Source organism: Musa acuminata, chromosome BXJ3-3 (assembly GCF_036884655.1).
Source record: "Musa acuminata AAA Group cultivar baxijiao chromosome BXJ3-3, Cavendish_Baxijiao_AAA, whole genome shotgun sequence".
Classification (NCBI taxonomy): domain Eukaryota; kingdom Viridiplantae; phylum Streptophyta; class Magnoliopsida; order Zingiberales; family Musaceae; genus Musa; species Musa acuminata.
In genome coordinates this window covers 30,396,768-30,409,367 of record NC_088351.1, presented here as the reverse complement: position 1 = coordinate 30,409,367, position 12,600 = coordinate 30,396,768, and the positions used below count along the sequence as shown (strand labels likewise).

The 12,600-nt window shown below is 38.7% G+C and overlaps 1 protein-coding gene across 1 annotated transcript; it reads left to right on the top strand.

Annotated features, from left to right (window-relative positions):
• The first annotated feature begins 1,293 nt into the window (after window positions 1–1,293).
• On the top strand, window positions 1,294–9,343 carry LOC135632606 (uncharacterized). The gene is made up of 5 exons (XM_065141218.1): window positions 1,294–1,456; window positions 3,831–5,985; window positions 7,239–7,359; window positions 7,904–7,963; window positions 8,041–9,343. Exons 2-5 carry the CDS (start codon window positions 3,866–3,868, stop codon window positions 9,118–9,120), a joined length of 3,381 nt encoding a protein of 1,126 aa, XP_064997290.1. The 5' UTR covers window positions 1,294–1,456; window positions 3,831–3,865; the 3' UTR covers window positions 9,121–9,343.
• Window positions 9,344–12,600: the final 3,257 nt, after the last annotated feature.

Genomic DNA, 12,600 nt, shown 5'->3' with positions numbered 1-12,600 from the left:
CTGTCCATGTGTCTCTCTTTCTTCTCTCTCCAGTGTGTGCTTCATCCACAAGCATCTGAGTCCATCAAACTCCAATGGTTGTCTAGAACAATCTTCAAGGAAGAGAAGTGGAGAATGGAAGGTTGCAATTGAAGGTGGAATTGGAGAGACTCCTAATGACCCATCACATCCATGTATGATATATGCCCCTGTGTTGTTTGTACATTTGGTTGGTGCATGGGCTAAAGAACCATGAAATATTTTGTTCCAGGAGTCTCCACTAAGACACATTTTAATATTAATCAAAACAAAAAAAGGACAATTGTCAGTGTCAAAAAATATTTGTATAAATATGAGAGTGGAAAATATTTAATTCCTTTCTTCCCTACAGTCTATTTTGCAACTTTTTATTTTTACTTTTATTTTTTTAAGGTAGATGGAGCAGAAAAAATATAAATATTTATTAGCAAGAAAATAGGTCTCAATTACTTTGTTCCTTTTTTTTTTCAAATATATGGGAAATTATATTTTATTTTTTAAATGTGTTTGCATATTTTGACACGTGCTTAATATATTTATAAATTAATTTAAAATGCAAAGTATTGATTTATGTCATGTCAAATGGAGTACATAAGCTACCAATGTTCATCAAAATGTTGGGATCATATGCATATAAAAAATTGTTAATGAAAGAAATAATAACTTATTTAAAATGCTTGAGATAAAGATATAAATAAAGAAATATATATTATATTAGTTAAGATAAGCGAAGATTGAAGCAAATTAGAATATATGTTATTGATCCAATTCAAAGAACACTATTACTGACTAATTAGATTAGAGATCAATTAAAGACATCGAAACTAGAGATTGGGTTTAATTGAGCCGATCAAGGGTTCAATTTCCAATTTTGCCGGTCCAACCTTCCGATCCGGTCCAATCAATTCGATTCAATTTTATTTAGGTTCAACAGCACGTGGTACGTTTTTATTGGTTACAGCCGCATCTCATGTCGTGGACCCTTTCTGGCCCAAGAAAGATACGTCTTGGGCCGGAGCCCCCCGACTGGGTTTGACCCAAAGCCCAACATCCATCCCCTTAAAATGCGTCGATTTATTCGTGCACTCACCCGTTTCGCACCGGAGCTTTTTGTGGGGCCCATCAGATATTGCTTCCATTCACGAGGCAGGTGGGCGACGGTGTAGGAGAGAACGGGCATTCCAAGCATATGACTTTTATCTCTCGCTCGTATAAATTAAGGGGCAAACCACATGTTCGCCTTAGCTCACAAGTGCCCGACGCCGAACGCGCCACCCGGGCTCTCCTCGCTCGCTCGCTCGCTCGCGCCCACATCAATAGCTTATCGCTAGGGTTTCGTCTCCCCCGCCGCTGACGTCGTCGGCTTGGACGAGCTCTGGATCATCTCGGTGCAGATCGTCCTTCCTCCTCTTTTTGCCGCCACGGCCGGTGCCCTAAGGTATCGGATCCCTCCGATCTCCTCTGTTCCCCGGCTCCCTTTAGGTCGAATTTTCTCCTACCGCTCTCTTGCCTCGTGTGGGTTTCGATTTGTGGTTCTTGCTTCCGCGCTGCTGAGTAGATTTAGGGTTATGAACAGCGGTTGAAGGCGATGGAGGTTTTCTTGCCTTGGAGTAACGTCATAGCTTGTTAGGTTTTGGTAGGTCGTTTTGTTGGCTCCAAAGAGTTCTACAAGGGGCAACAAAACCGACTTGCTTTGATTTGTATGTTTCTTTGTTGGTGCCTTTTGTATTGGGTTGCTTGGTTTCTTCAATTGAGCCCATGTAGACAAACAATTATGAAATATTGTTCCTGATTTCTGTGCCAGTTCCCACGGTCACGGGTCTACATATGTTCGAATTGTTTTGGGGGCCTGAGCAAGAAACTTTTGGTTTATTCTCATGACAATATCACGGGAAGCCACTGGATTGTTTGCGTGTGTGTGCTCGTACTTCCTATTCATTACGAGCAAGGATATGTAAAAGCGGTCATCGAATTTGATGGAATAAATCGGATATGGTTTATCTTAGTTGATTACATCGAGGAGCTGTCTTAACTTTATTGAAGTACAGTTAAAGGAATTATTTTTGGTTTTTGTTTTCCAGAGGAAAATTTGAAGCTGTCAGTGTGGTGGTGAATTTTATGCTTTTGCTTTGGCAAAAGAAAATGAATGATTTTCTAGTCAGTTCAACATCGTTTGGTGCAAGAAATTCAAGGTCTAATTTAATTTAATAAGAACTAGTTGTCTGCTGTTATGTTGATCTATTAAGGGCATTACCGCTAGTCAAACTAGAAGCTGTTCATTTCCTCTTTATTGTGTCTAATAAAATATTCTCAGATATTCCTCAACTTCAGTAACCAATAATCCAAACAAACACACCCCACCTCACGTAATCTATTTGTTAGTTTCCGTTCATATTATATGTGGTTGGAGCTTGAACCTTTGGTCATATTGAAAGTATGTGCTGTTTAGAAATGTATTTTAGGATGATTGAGAGAAATACCAGAAGTTTTCAGGCGATATATATATATATATATATATATATATATATATATATATATATATATATATATAGGAATATGTTTATGTTTGATGACATAGAGTGAGTTATCCAAATTGCATTCTTTGCTGAATATCTTATTACGATTAGAAAATTTATTTTGTATATGATTAAGTGGGTCTTAAAAAAGAAATTATATCATTTGCTAAATTATTGAGAATATTTGATCAAGTTCTCAAACAGCTAACTGATGCATTTAGTCTTTCAATTGGTTCATTTTATTTGCATGAATACATGAGTCCTGAGACAGATTTTTTTTTTAAATAGTCAATAACAGTTTTATACAGATGCACAGACGTGTTGTCTCATCTGTTATAACTTACAAGCATACTATTTATAGGTTATGCTATTTAAAAAAGTCACAATCACCAATGGTATTGTTGCTTATTTTTCAATTATGCTGTACTGTAAGATTCATTAGGAGGCTTTTTTATCTGTTTTTACAGGATCAACAATCATATTTTATAGTTTTTGTGGTATGCTAATGTACAACATGGATATTAAAGGTAACTTTGTCTTGAGGTGACATGTGTGCTGATGAGAGAAGATCATCTTGGAATCTGGATGAGAATTTCAAGGAAGTATTTAGAAAGATGGAGGAAGCACCTGCTTTAGGAACTGATTTTAGAGAAGGTTGTGTTGGATCCATAGTATTCCCTATTGATGGGATATTTTTTGTTGGTTGTGGTATATTATAGGGGCACATTTACTTGATGTATGCAATTTATCTTTTACATTTATATATCTCTACATAGTACTACTCATGATGCCTTGTGGAGAATTGTCAAGGCATATAGTTGTGGCATAGGAATGCCTTTTTTTTTATCTGATAACTTTTTACTTCCTTTGATGCTGTAAATGTCAAGAAAGAAGATGTATTGAAATAACCTTTTTTTGTTATTTTATGCACGTGAACCAAAGGGAATATTTATTGTCATAGGCTTAAACCTTGTCAATCTCATGCAGAGTGTTGACCATTTAATATTTTTGTTTCTTGCTCATGGAATCCAACAGTTTTTTTTTAAATGCCTTTGAGCAACCCCTGAGGACGTTAATTTTTGTAATTTTTTTTCATTTTTGAACTATGTTAATCGTGTAAAGACAGCTACGGATCCCCTAATTCTCAGAATATCTTTTTTCATTTTTGGGGCCTCAGGGTTTCAATATTGATCACACTTGGTCTTCATGTTGGTTTTAGGTTGTCAGTTGTTCTGGTTATTTCATAGAAAACTTTATGGACTTGATTTATTTACAGCGTTTTTAATCTTTTTCTAGGCAACTTATAATAGAAGTACAAGCAACTTAATCAAATGGAGCCAACAGAGAAGGGGCAAACCAGTATGTCCTCTAAACAATCTTCCCAGCAGTTTTCCTCTGGCAATCAATCTGCACAGATTGATTTACTTCCCATGTATACTCCAATGGCGGTTAATTGGGGATCGCAAGAGTGGTTTTCTGCAGAGAGAAATTTAGTTCAAACAGGGATGCAAGTCCCTGTGCCCCTTAATGTTGGATCTTATCAATTGTTTTCTATCAGGAACCAACCAATGCAGGTTGAATCATCATACAGAAGTCAGATTCCAATGCCTATTTTTGTTGGCTTAGATCAGTTATCTTCATCAAATAGACCGGTATTAGGGCCACAATCATCACTTAATATCCGACCATCTATGTCCTCAAATCTTGCTTCGCAGCCCTTGTCATCTACCAATAAGAGGCCTATCCAGATTCGAGCACCAACTAAGCTTCAAAGTGTTATGCCTATGAAAATGGTTTCACAGTCCTCATCCATGAATAAACGCCCAGCGCAGATGGAGCTACCTCGGAAGGTCCAGTCTGAGTCATTTGAATCTGTGAGATCAAAGCTACGCGAGTCACTGGCTGCATCATTGGCTACTGTGTCTGACCAGCAGAGTAAACAACAAATTGGAGAAAAAAGTACTGATGGCAAGACTTCAAGCACGGAAGCAAAAATGGTCATTCCATCTGGTGATTTGAATTCTGAAACCAAAGATGCTTCTTCAGATAAATTTGCTCGAGAAACTTTGGTAGCTGATGGATCTGCTCCAAAGTATGATGAAGTTCAAAGCTTAGCTAGTGATAAATCTTCCAAGGAAAAGACAACTGTCAACACTGTTTTAACAAGATCTGATGTCGAAGCCCTTCAATCAAAGGATGTTTTGGTACAAGATGAAGTACCAAATGACAAATCTTTTGTTAAAGATGAACTTTTGCAGGGTCATGGACTCTGTTGGGTGTCTGAACTTGATGCTGAGACTGTTGATGATTCAGTGACTAGTGATCAAAAGAGACTCAAAATGACAAATGAACATGAAACTGGTGGTAAGGGGACAACAGTTCAAAATGCAGAAGATTTGGCGTTTAGGATAGAAGCAGAACTTTTTAGGTTATTTGGAGGAGTTAATAAGAAATACAAAGAGAAGGGTAGGTCATTATTGTTCAACTTAAAAGATCGTAGTAATCCAGAACTGAGGGAGCGTGTACTATCTGGTGAGATTGCACCAGAGCGCCTTTGCGCAATGACTGCTGAGGAACTGGCTTCAGAGGAACTTTCACAGTGGCGATTGGCCAAAGCAGAAGAGCTTGCACAGATGGTGGTATTGCCAGATTCAGATGTTGATTTAAGGCGCTTGGTAAAGAAAACTCATAAAGGTGAATTTCAAGTTGAAGTTGAACAAGCAGAGAGATTCCCTGTGGAAGTAGAACTCAGGGCAAGTGTCATCTCTCGTGTTCCTTCAAAAGCAAAGGAAGATGTTAAGAAACAATCAAAATCTGATCTTAAAGATGATGAACCCAAGTCATCTGAGAGAAGTTCATCAGTTACAAAGATTGATTCAGGTGATCAAAATCTTCCTAGTGACTTAGATAAGAATGATCTTATGCAAGAACTCATGGTCGGTGAATTGAAAGACCCAGAGTTGCTACCTCCAATAGTTTCTCTAGATGAGTTTATGCAAGCCCTTGATTCTGAACCTCCATTTGAGAACTTGCCGGTGGATTCCTCACAGGAAGTTCCTAGTTCTGGCTTAGAGAAATTAGATTGCTTGGAGACTGAGAAACTTCCTGTGTCGGACAGCATGGAACATAAACAAGATTCTGCATCTGGTAGCGTGGAACCCAAGCCGGATTCCCCAGAAGATGGTTCTGTGTCTAAATTGGAATCACCACAAGAAGGCACGCAAACAAAGTTGCACTCTTCAGATGATAATTCTGAAGATCCTGCTGCAGTTAGCCCTGACGAAATGGATGTCAACCATTCAAGGGACAATGATGACTTGAAATCTGGTTCTGCTAATATTCAGTCAGATACCTGTCCTACTGAAGTTGCAGCGACGGGTGACAAAATATGGGAAGGCTTAATTCAGTTGAATGTTTCCTCAGTTGCTACAGTGAATGTCTTTTATAAAAGGTTTATCATTAAGTTTTACTTTGTTATTATCAAATACCAATTTCTATTCTTTTTCCAGTAGCTTTTATATATTTTTAGTGTTGTGTATATGCATTTCCAATGCATGTTTTCTTGTTTTATTAGTCATGTGTACCACGTTGCCACTGGAATTTTTTTCTTAATTAACCTTTCACAAAGATTCCTAGTGACGATGAGATGGAAACCAAAATACAGTTTAGGACTATCTCCACCCTATGGCTATGTTTTATGAACCTTCCAGTTCATTGACCTGTGGTCCAAAATAGGTTGATGTTGTTATGTAGTAGAATGCAAGAACGTCTTACATCTGTCATAAATATGTAAATATCATGTCAGATGGACTTTGAAATTATTTTGAAATTATGAAAAAATTATCAAATTTCATTGTGATTTAAAACCTGATTTTCAGCCACAATTTCTACGACATTGCTCATCACGTTCTGTTGCAGGAATATTAATGAATGAGACAAATTTGGTATGCAGTATCCCAATAGTATACATTAATTTCATCTATTAACTAATTAAGGAAAACAATTGAAATTTCATCTATTCACTAATAAAGGAAAACAATTGGCTGATAGGAACTATGAAAGTCTGATTGGCTTTCTACTAGTAACAATGCTAAAAGATTGGAATAAGCTTCAAAGCAAGCATTCAGGTAACCTTCATGTTCTTAGAATGAAGATAGATATTGGTGGAATGAATGTAATAGGAAATCATCTCAACTTTGATTGGACGAGAAGACATATAGCAAAAACAATTAGGTTGTCTAGCAAGATCAGGTACATTGGTCATACAAATAAATTTTGAATATAGATGGACTTGATTACTGTTAGGTTTTGAATTTGAGCTGTAGTAAAATTTTAGCATATTTCAATGTTATAATATCTTGACAATCGATTGATATAAATATCATTTATGCCATTATGTTTCTTATTTATTCTTATCCATAATGCATATAGTGTAAAGCAGAAAGGTAAACTGTGCTGCTTCTAACATTGAGGTTCATCCCTTTTATTATTGTTAGAGATAGTTTGTTCAATCAGAGTAGTCTTAAATTCAATGTCGGGTTCATCCCTTTGTTATTGTTGGAGACAATATGTTCAGTTTGAGATGTCCTGAATTTAATATCAAGGTTCATTCCTTTATTATTCTTAGGGATAGTGTCTTTAATTTTAAATGTCTAGCTATTTTTGGTCATTAATGTTTTTTTTTTCCATTCTGCTGCTTGACAGTGGCGAGAAATCATCCACGCAGGAATGGCCTAGCTTGCTTGAGATAAAGGGAAGAGTGAGACTAGATGCTTTTGAAAAATTCCTCAAAGAGCTTCCTTTGTCTCGGAGCCGTGCAGTCATGGTATTTTCTCAGCCATATTGCCATTATTTTTCTTGCGAGTAGGTTGAATTGATGCATTTATGGCTTACAGCCGATGGATGAACGAATAAAAGCTATCAAGGGAAAAATATACCCAAGACTCTCAATATTTCTCTTTCTGCGTGTTGTTCCTTTTCTGTCAACTGAGCAAAAACAAATGCGCTGGAAGACTTTAAATATAATCAAGTATATTTAAAGTATACCCAAGTTTGCTAATATAATCAAGTATCCTCAAGTTTGATTAACATTACCCCTATCATCGTGGTCAACTTTCATGGTCTCCTTTCTGGACGCGCTTTCTCATTTAAGGTTTCATTAGTGCTATCTTGAGACAATTAATAATAAAGGTCGTTAACGCACAATGAGATCACCTGATTATAAGTTCTGCAACTTTGGGCATTAAATTCGGTCAGATTCTTTATGACTGTTTGCTCAGTTAGTTGATGAAATTGCACATAAAAGTGGGAACATCGACGTATTGAGAGTTTTGTTTCTTCTTCTACTAATGTCATTTTGTGCTTTGCAGATTGCCCAGTTTTGTTGGAAAGAGGGTTCCCCTGAGAGTGGACGTTTGAACCTGCTCGAGGTATCCCACAATTAGAAACCCGACTCAAGCTTGCATCCCTAACCATCTAACCCTTTTTCCTCACCCCTTCACTGCAGGTAATTGACTCATACATTGCTGATGAGAGAGTGGGATTTGCAGTGGCTGCACCAGGGGTGGAGTTGTATTTGTGCCCGTCCCGCTTGAGGACGATCGAGATGCTTGAGAAGTTCCTCCCGAAGGAGCATTCCGAGACACTCCCGACGACCGCGGATGGCCTCTTTGCCGTGGTGGTGTGGAGAAGGCCCCATGAAATGCTGTCTCCCAGGGTGTCATCTCACCATAAGCATGGTAGTTCCAAGAAACATTCCAGCTCTAGAAGACAACACAATAGCAATTCTTACTCTGCATCTAGGTCATCAGCAGCCTCGCTCCCGGCTGCCGATGCTCGACTCCCGCCTGAAGATGATACCGAGGATGTACCGCCTGGCTTTGGCCCCAGGGATGAGGATGACTTACCTGAGTTTGATTTTGCCCGTGGCAGTTCACAGGGTTCCCAGCCTGTTGCCTCTCGGCGCCTGGGGTCGGGTGCAACCCGTTCCCGTGTACTGCCGCCGCCGGCTCGGCCGGTCGAGCACATTAGAGAAATGATACACAAGTATGGGCAAAGTGAACGTGTAAAGAAACGTTCGTTTAACATCCAGCCATGGAACGTCGACGATGATGACGACGACGACGATATTCCAGAATGGCAGCCACAACAGGATTGTCAGCCTCAAACACAATCACTTCCACCACCAGCACTTCCTCCACCACCACCACCGCAGCAACCACAACTGCATGCTTATCAGCAGCAAACGCTGCAGTCTTATCATGTAAACCATCAGATGCTGCCTTTGCATCCACAGCAACTGCCACCCCAATCTTATACCCCTTCACAGCAGCTTGTGCCCATGGCAGCTTTGCCACCGGCGGTGGTGCAGCAGCCGCCCCTCCCCCCACAGATTGCAGTCATGCATCAACCAAGGTGGCAGCAGGCCCCACTGTTGTCACCTGCAACTAATCTGATGCAGGCCACCCACTACAACTCGCAGCCTAATGTCGAGGGGCAATTGTATAGCTTGCCCAACTTAGGAACCCTACAGCAGCAGAATCTGATGGGTTGGAGGGCAGATGTTTTTGGTAACAGAGGCCCCTAAAAGTAGTAGTGTGATGTGATAATTCCTCAGGGTCTTGTTTTGTACTGTTGTTTTATCTCAGCCATGGCCGGCTAGGAAATTAGCTTTTCGTTCAATTATGTTTTTGCTTCCTCCCCTTTGTTGGGGGCTGTTGAAATGATCTTATCAGACACCGCCCTGCGTAAAGCGCCAGCTAGTCATGTAGAAAGACACTTCGATCGAACTAATTGTCATGTTTGTTTCATCGTCTTCTCTTTTTGTCGACTGCAAATACTACGTGATGTCACTTTGATTGATTCATCCGCACGAGCCAGCGGATCACTTTTTCTTTCAGGACATTATATGTAGGTTTCCTTTCTGGAAAGATGACGAACCTTTTCCCCCATGAGGCGCAGATCTGCAGTGGCGTCCCGGCGATCTCCGAACGCCCCTGCTGTTGTCTTCGTTAGATGATTTCTGCAGGTAAAAAATTGTTCCATTATGATGTCTTGGTTGAGATGTGGCGTATTCAAAGACTTTGTGAGGTGTTTCTACAAAGCAGCTGCTCTAACCAAGAGTTTTGTCTAAATTGAAGAAGCCAGATGAAACACACGAAGAGTTTGTAAGGTACGATCCCGTTGACTGTGAAGGTCGAATATGCTCGTGTCTTACTCGTCAACAACATTTACTTTAGAAAGAAAGAATCGAGGTGGATTATGCATTCTATTCATTTATTCATTCATAGTATTGTCACCGATGGTCATCACTCACACTCGCAACAACTTCGTCCAACGAACCGTTCGTCGCTTTTGCATGAACAAAGGCACGTCAATCAGTTTTACCTTGGTTTTATGTGTTTTGCTTGTAAAATACATGTTCGAACAGGTTGCAGCGTTACAGTGCGATCGCTCACCGCGCCGAGCTAAAAAGCCCCAAAATGGCTCAGTTTTCACGTGTCGAGGGTTGTTTTCTGCAGCCCGCTGTAGCGCCCAAAACATCAGCCATCTCAGCACCCTGGAACCCCCCGGGTGGCACAGGGCTAGATGGGGCTTCAGTATATTGTTAGGCGTTGAACAATCTTCACAAGTTTGTACGTTTTCTTGATGAGAACTTGTCTTCGCGCCCATTAAAGTTCTTGTTTTCCTTCTTTCTCTGTTTTCGTAAGATGCTCGCTAAATTGCTTGTAAAGCTTCTCTCTTCGTAAGACGTCAGGACTTGTCCGTCGCTCGTTCTTCGAACTAATCAAATTTCTCTTTTACAGGTCCTTCGGGACCCGAGTGAGATTGCAAACTGAATGACCGTGCGGACGTATATCTCAAGGGCGTATCAAGACTTAGGCAATCCCAACTAAGTCCGAAAAATTGACGCAAGAGTGCTTCGCGACTTAGACAACGCAAGCTAAGTTGGTATCTTGAGCGCAAGTACGCCTCACGATTTAGGCAATTCTAACTAAGTACGTGACAATATGCTTGAAGAATTTCTCTAGTCTTCGTCATCATCTGATGAAACCTTTCTTTCTTTTGCAACTTGATCGATGGCTCCTCTTGATTTCCCTGTCATCTACCGAAACACCAAATGATGAACCCATCTACCTTTCCTTCTTTCACACTTGTGCCTTGAAAAGTTGATAAACGATTCGTCCTCGTGTGCTTCCAAAGCCTACAAGCCTGTGTCGTGGGCATTCCTAATAAAGCCTCCAAAGCTTAAGTTAATTTGTGATTCGAAGGATTCGATAAACTTTCTGGTATAAAAGGAGTTGTTACCTCCAATCCACAAATACGCAAAGCTTAAGTTATCGATCATGTCATTATTCCTTTGTCGTGGTTAGATATACAATATTATCATAACAATGTGTGAAGAAGGGACAAATCCCGAGTGTGGTAACATCAAATCAAGAGTGTAGTAACACTCGACCCGCTCTGCACGTGCCGTTGATCGTGTGATGGTGAGATGTCAATCACATGACTCCGAGGTGTCGATCACGTCGTTATTCCTATATGATATATAATATTATCATAGTATTGTGTGCAAAGGCATCAAAACACATTCTGATGACTATTCACTCTGCCATACTCAGCCATGGTTATGTTGAGGCTCTCAATTTCTAATTCTGCTACCTCTTCCTGAATCCCTAACCTACGCCAATGTCCACAAAACTAACCCTAGTTTGCAATGGAAGTGTTGCAGTAGCTCTGTCGTTCACATCAGTCACACCGAGTTTCTCGGAAAACAGACGCCGGACTCTGCGGAAGCAGAACGACCAATCGACTCGCAGGTTTCGGGATCTAATTCTCAGTGCAACGAAAACTAGGCCACATCTCCAACAGTTGGCCTGTCAAGAAAGCTTAGGAGATAGAAAGAGAAGATTATGCAGGCAAATCGAAGAGTAGAAAGATTATGACGACGATACCAAACCCTAGAACGGCGTCAAGAAATCCAGAGAAAGAGGAGGGCGGGAAGATCAAAGGGCCGACGGGCTTTACATACGGACCATGCGAATCGAACTGAGGGGAGGGACCGACGACTGCGACCAGTGCGGCTCCCGTGGTCCGGACGGAGAGAGGGCCGGGGACGGCGACGAGTGGCGTCTCGAGCGCTACGCCGCTGGAAATCGCGACATTTCTCAGCAAAAGATATATAAATATTTTTTTTTGTTTCGTAAAATTATCCAAATATATTTTGCTCTTAGGAACGAATAATATTATCGATTTAAATATTTTAAAAATAAAATTATAATCCTAAAATGTATGAAAGTATAAAATATTTTAAATATTATTAATACTTATAATCCTCGAGTTTGATTTGATGATCAAGCTTAAAAAAAATCTTAAAAAAATTTAAATAATATCATTCAAGAAATGTCTATAATAATTAAAGAAGATATGAGTGGATAAAAAAGAGTATATAAGGGTCTTAGTTATAAGGAGAGAAATAAAGATGATGATATAATTTTAAATTTTATAATTTTATATAATCTTATAATTATATATACCGTCAGTCTTTAAGAAAAAGGATAAACATTTGATTTTACTTATAACAGTGATAATAATTATAGTTAAATAATTTTTTTTACTTAAAAAATAGATAAAATTATTTGTAAGAATTGTAAAGTTATATCTAAATAAAAGCTTATTGAATCATCATTATAAGTTTGATAGTATTAAATATTTACTGTAGAAAAATAAAAAATAAAAAAATTTATTATGACTAGATGTTAAAATTTTAAAGATTTCAATGTAGATATTTTAAAAATAAGATTAAAAAATACTTGAAACTTAAATGTGGATACTATTAATATTATTTAGATTACGATAACTAAAAAGATTATGAGCTTAAAAAAAATCTTAATGAAACTAAAGATTGAAGTGTAACCATAAGAAAGAGTTGATGGCAGTACAAAGATTTTAAAAAAATAATTTTTTAAAAAATTATATTTTAAAGATTGTTATAATTATAAAATAAGAAAATTTTAAAATATATAAAGAATATTAAAAAGATGCTAAAATATGAGTTGGTGAAAAA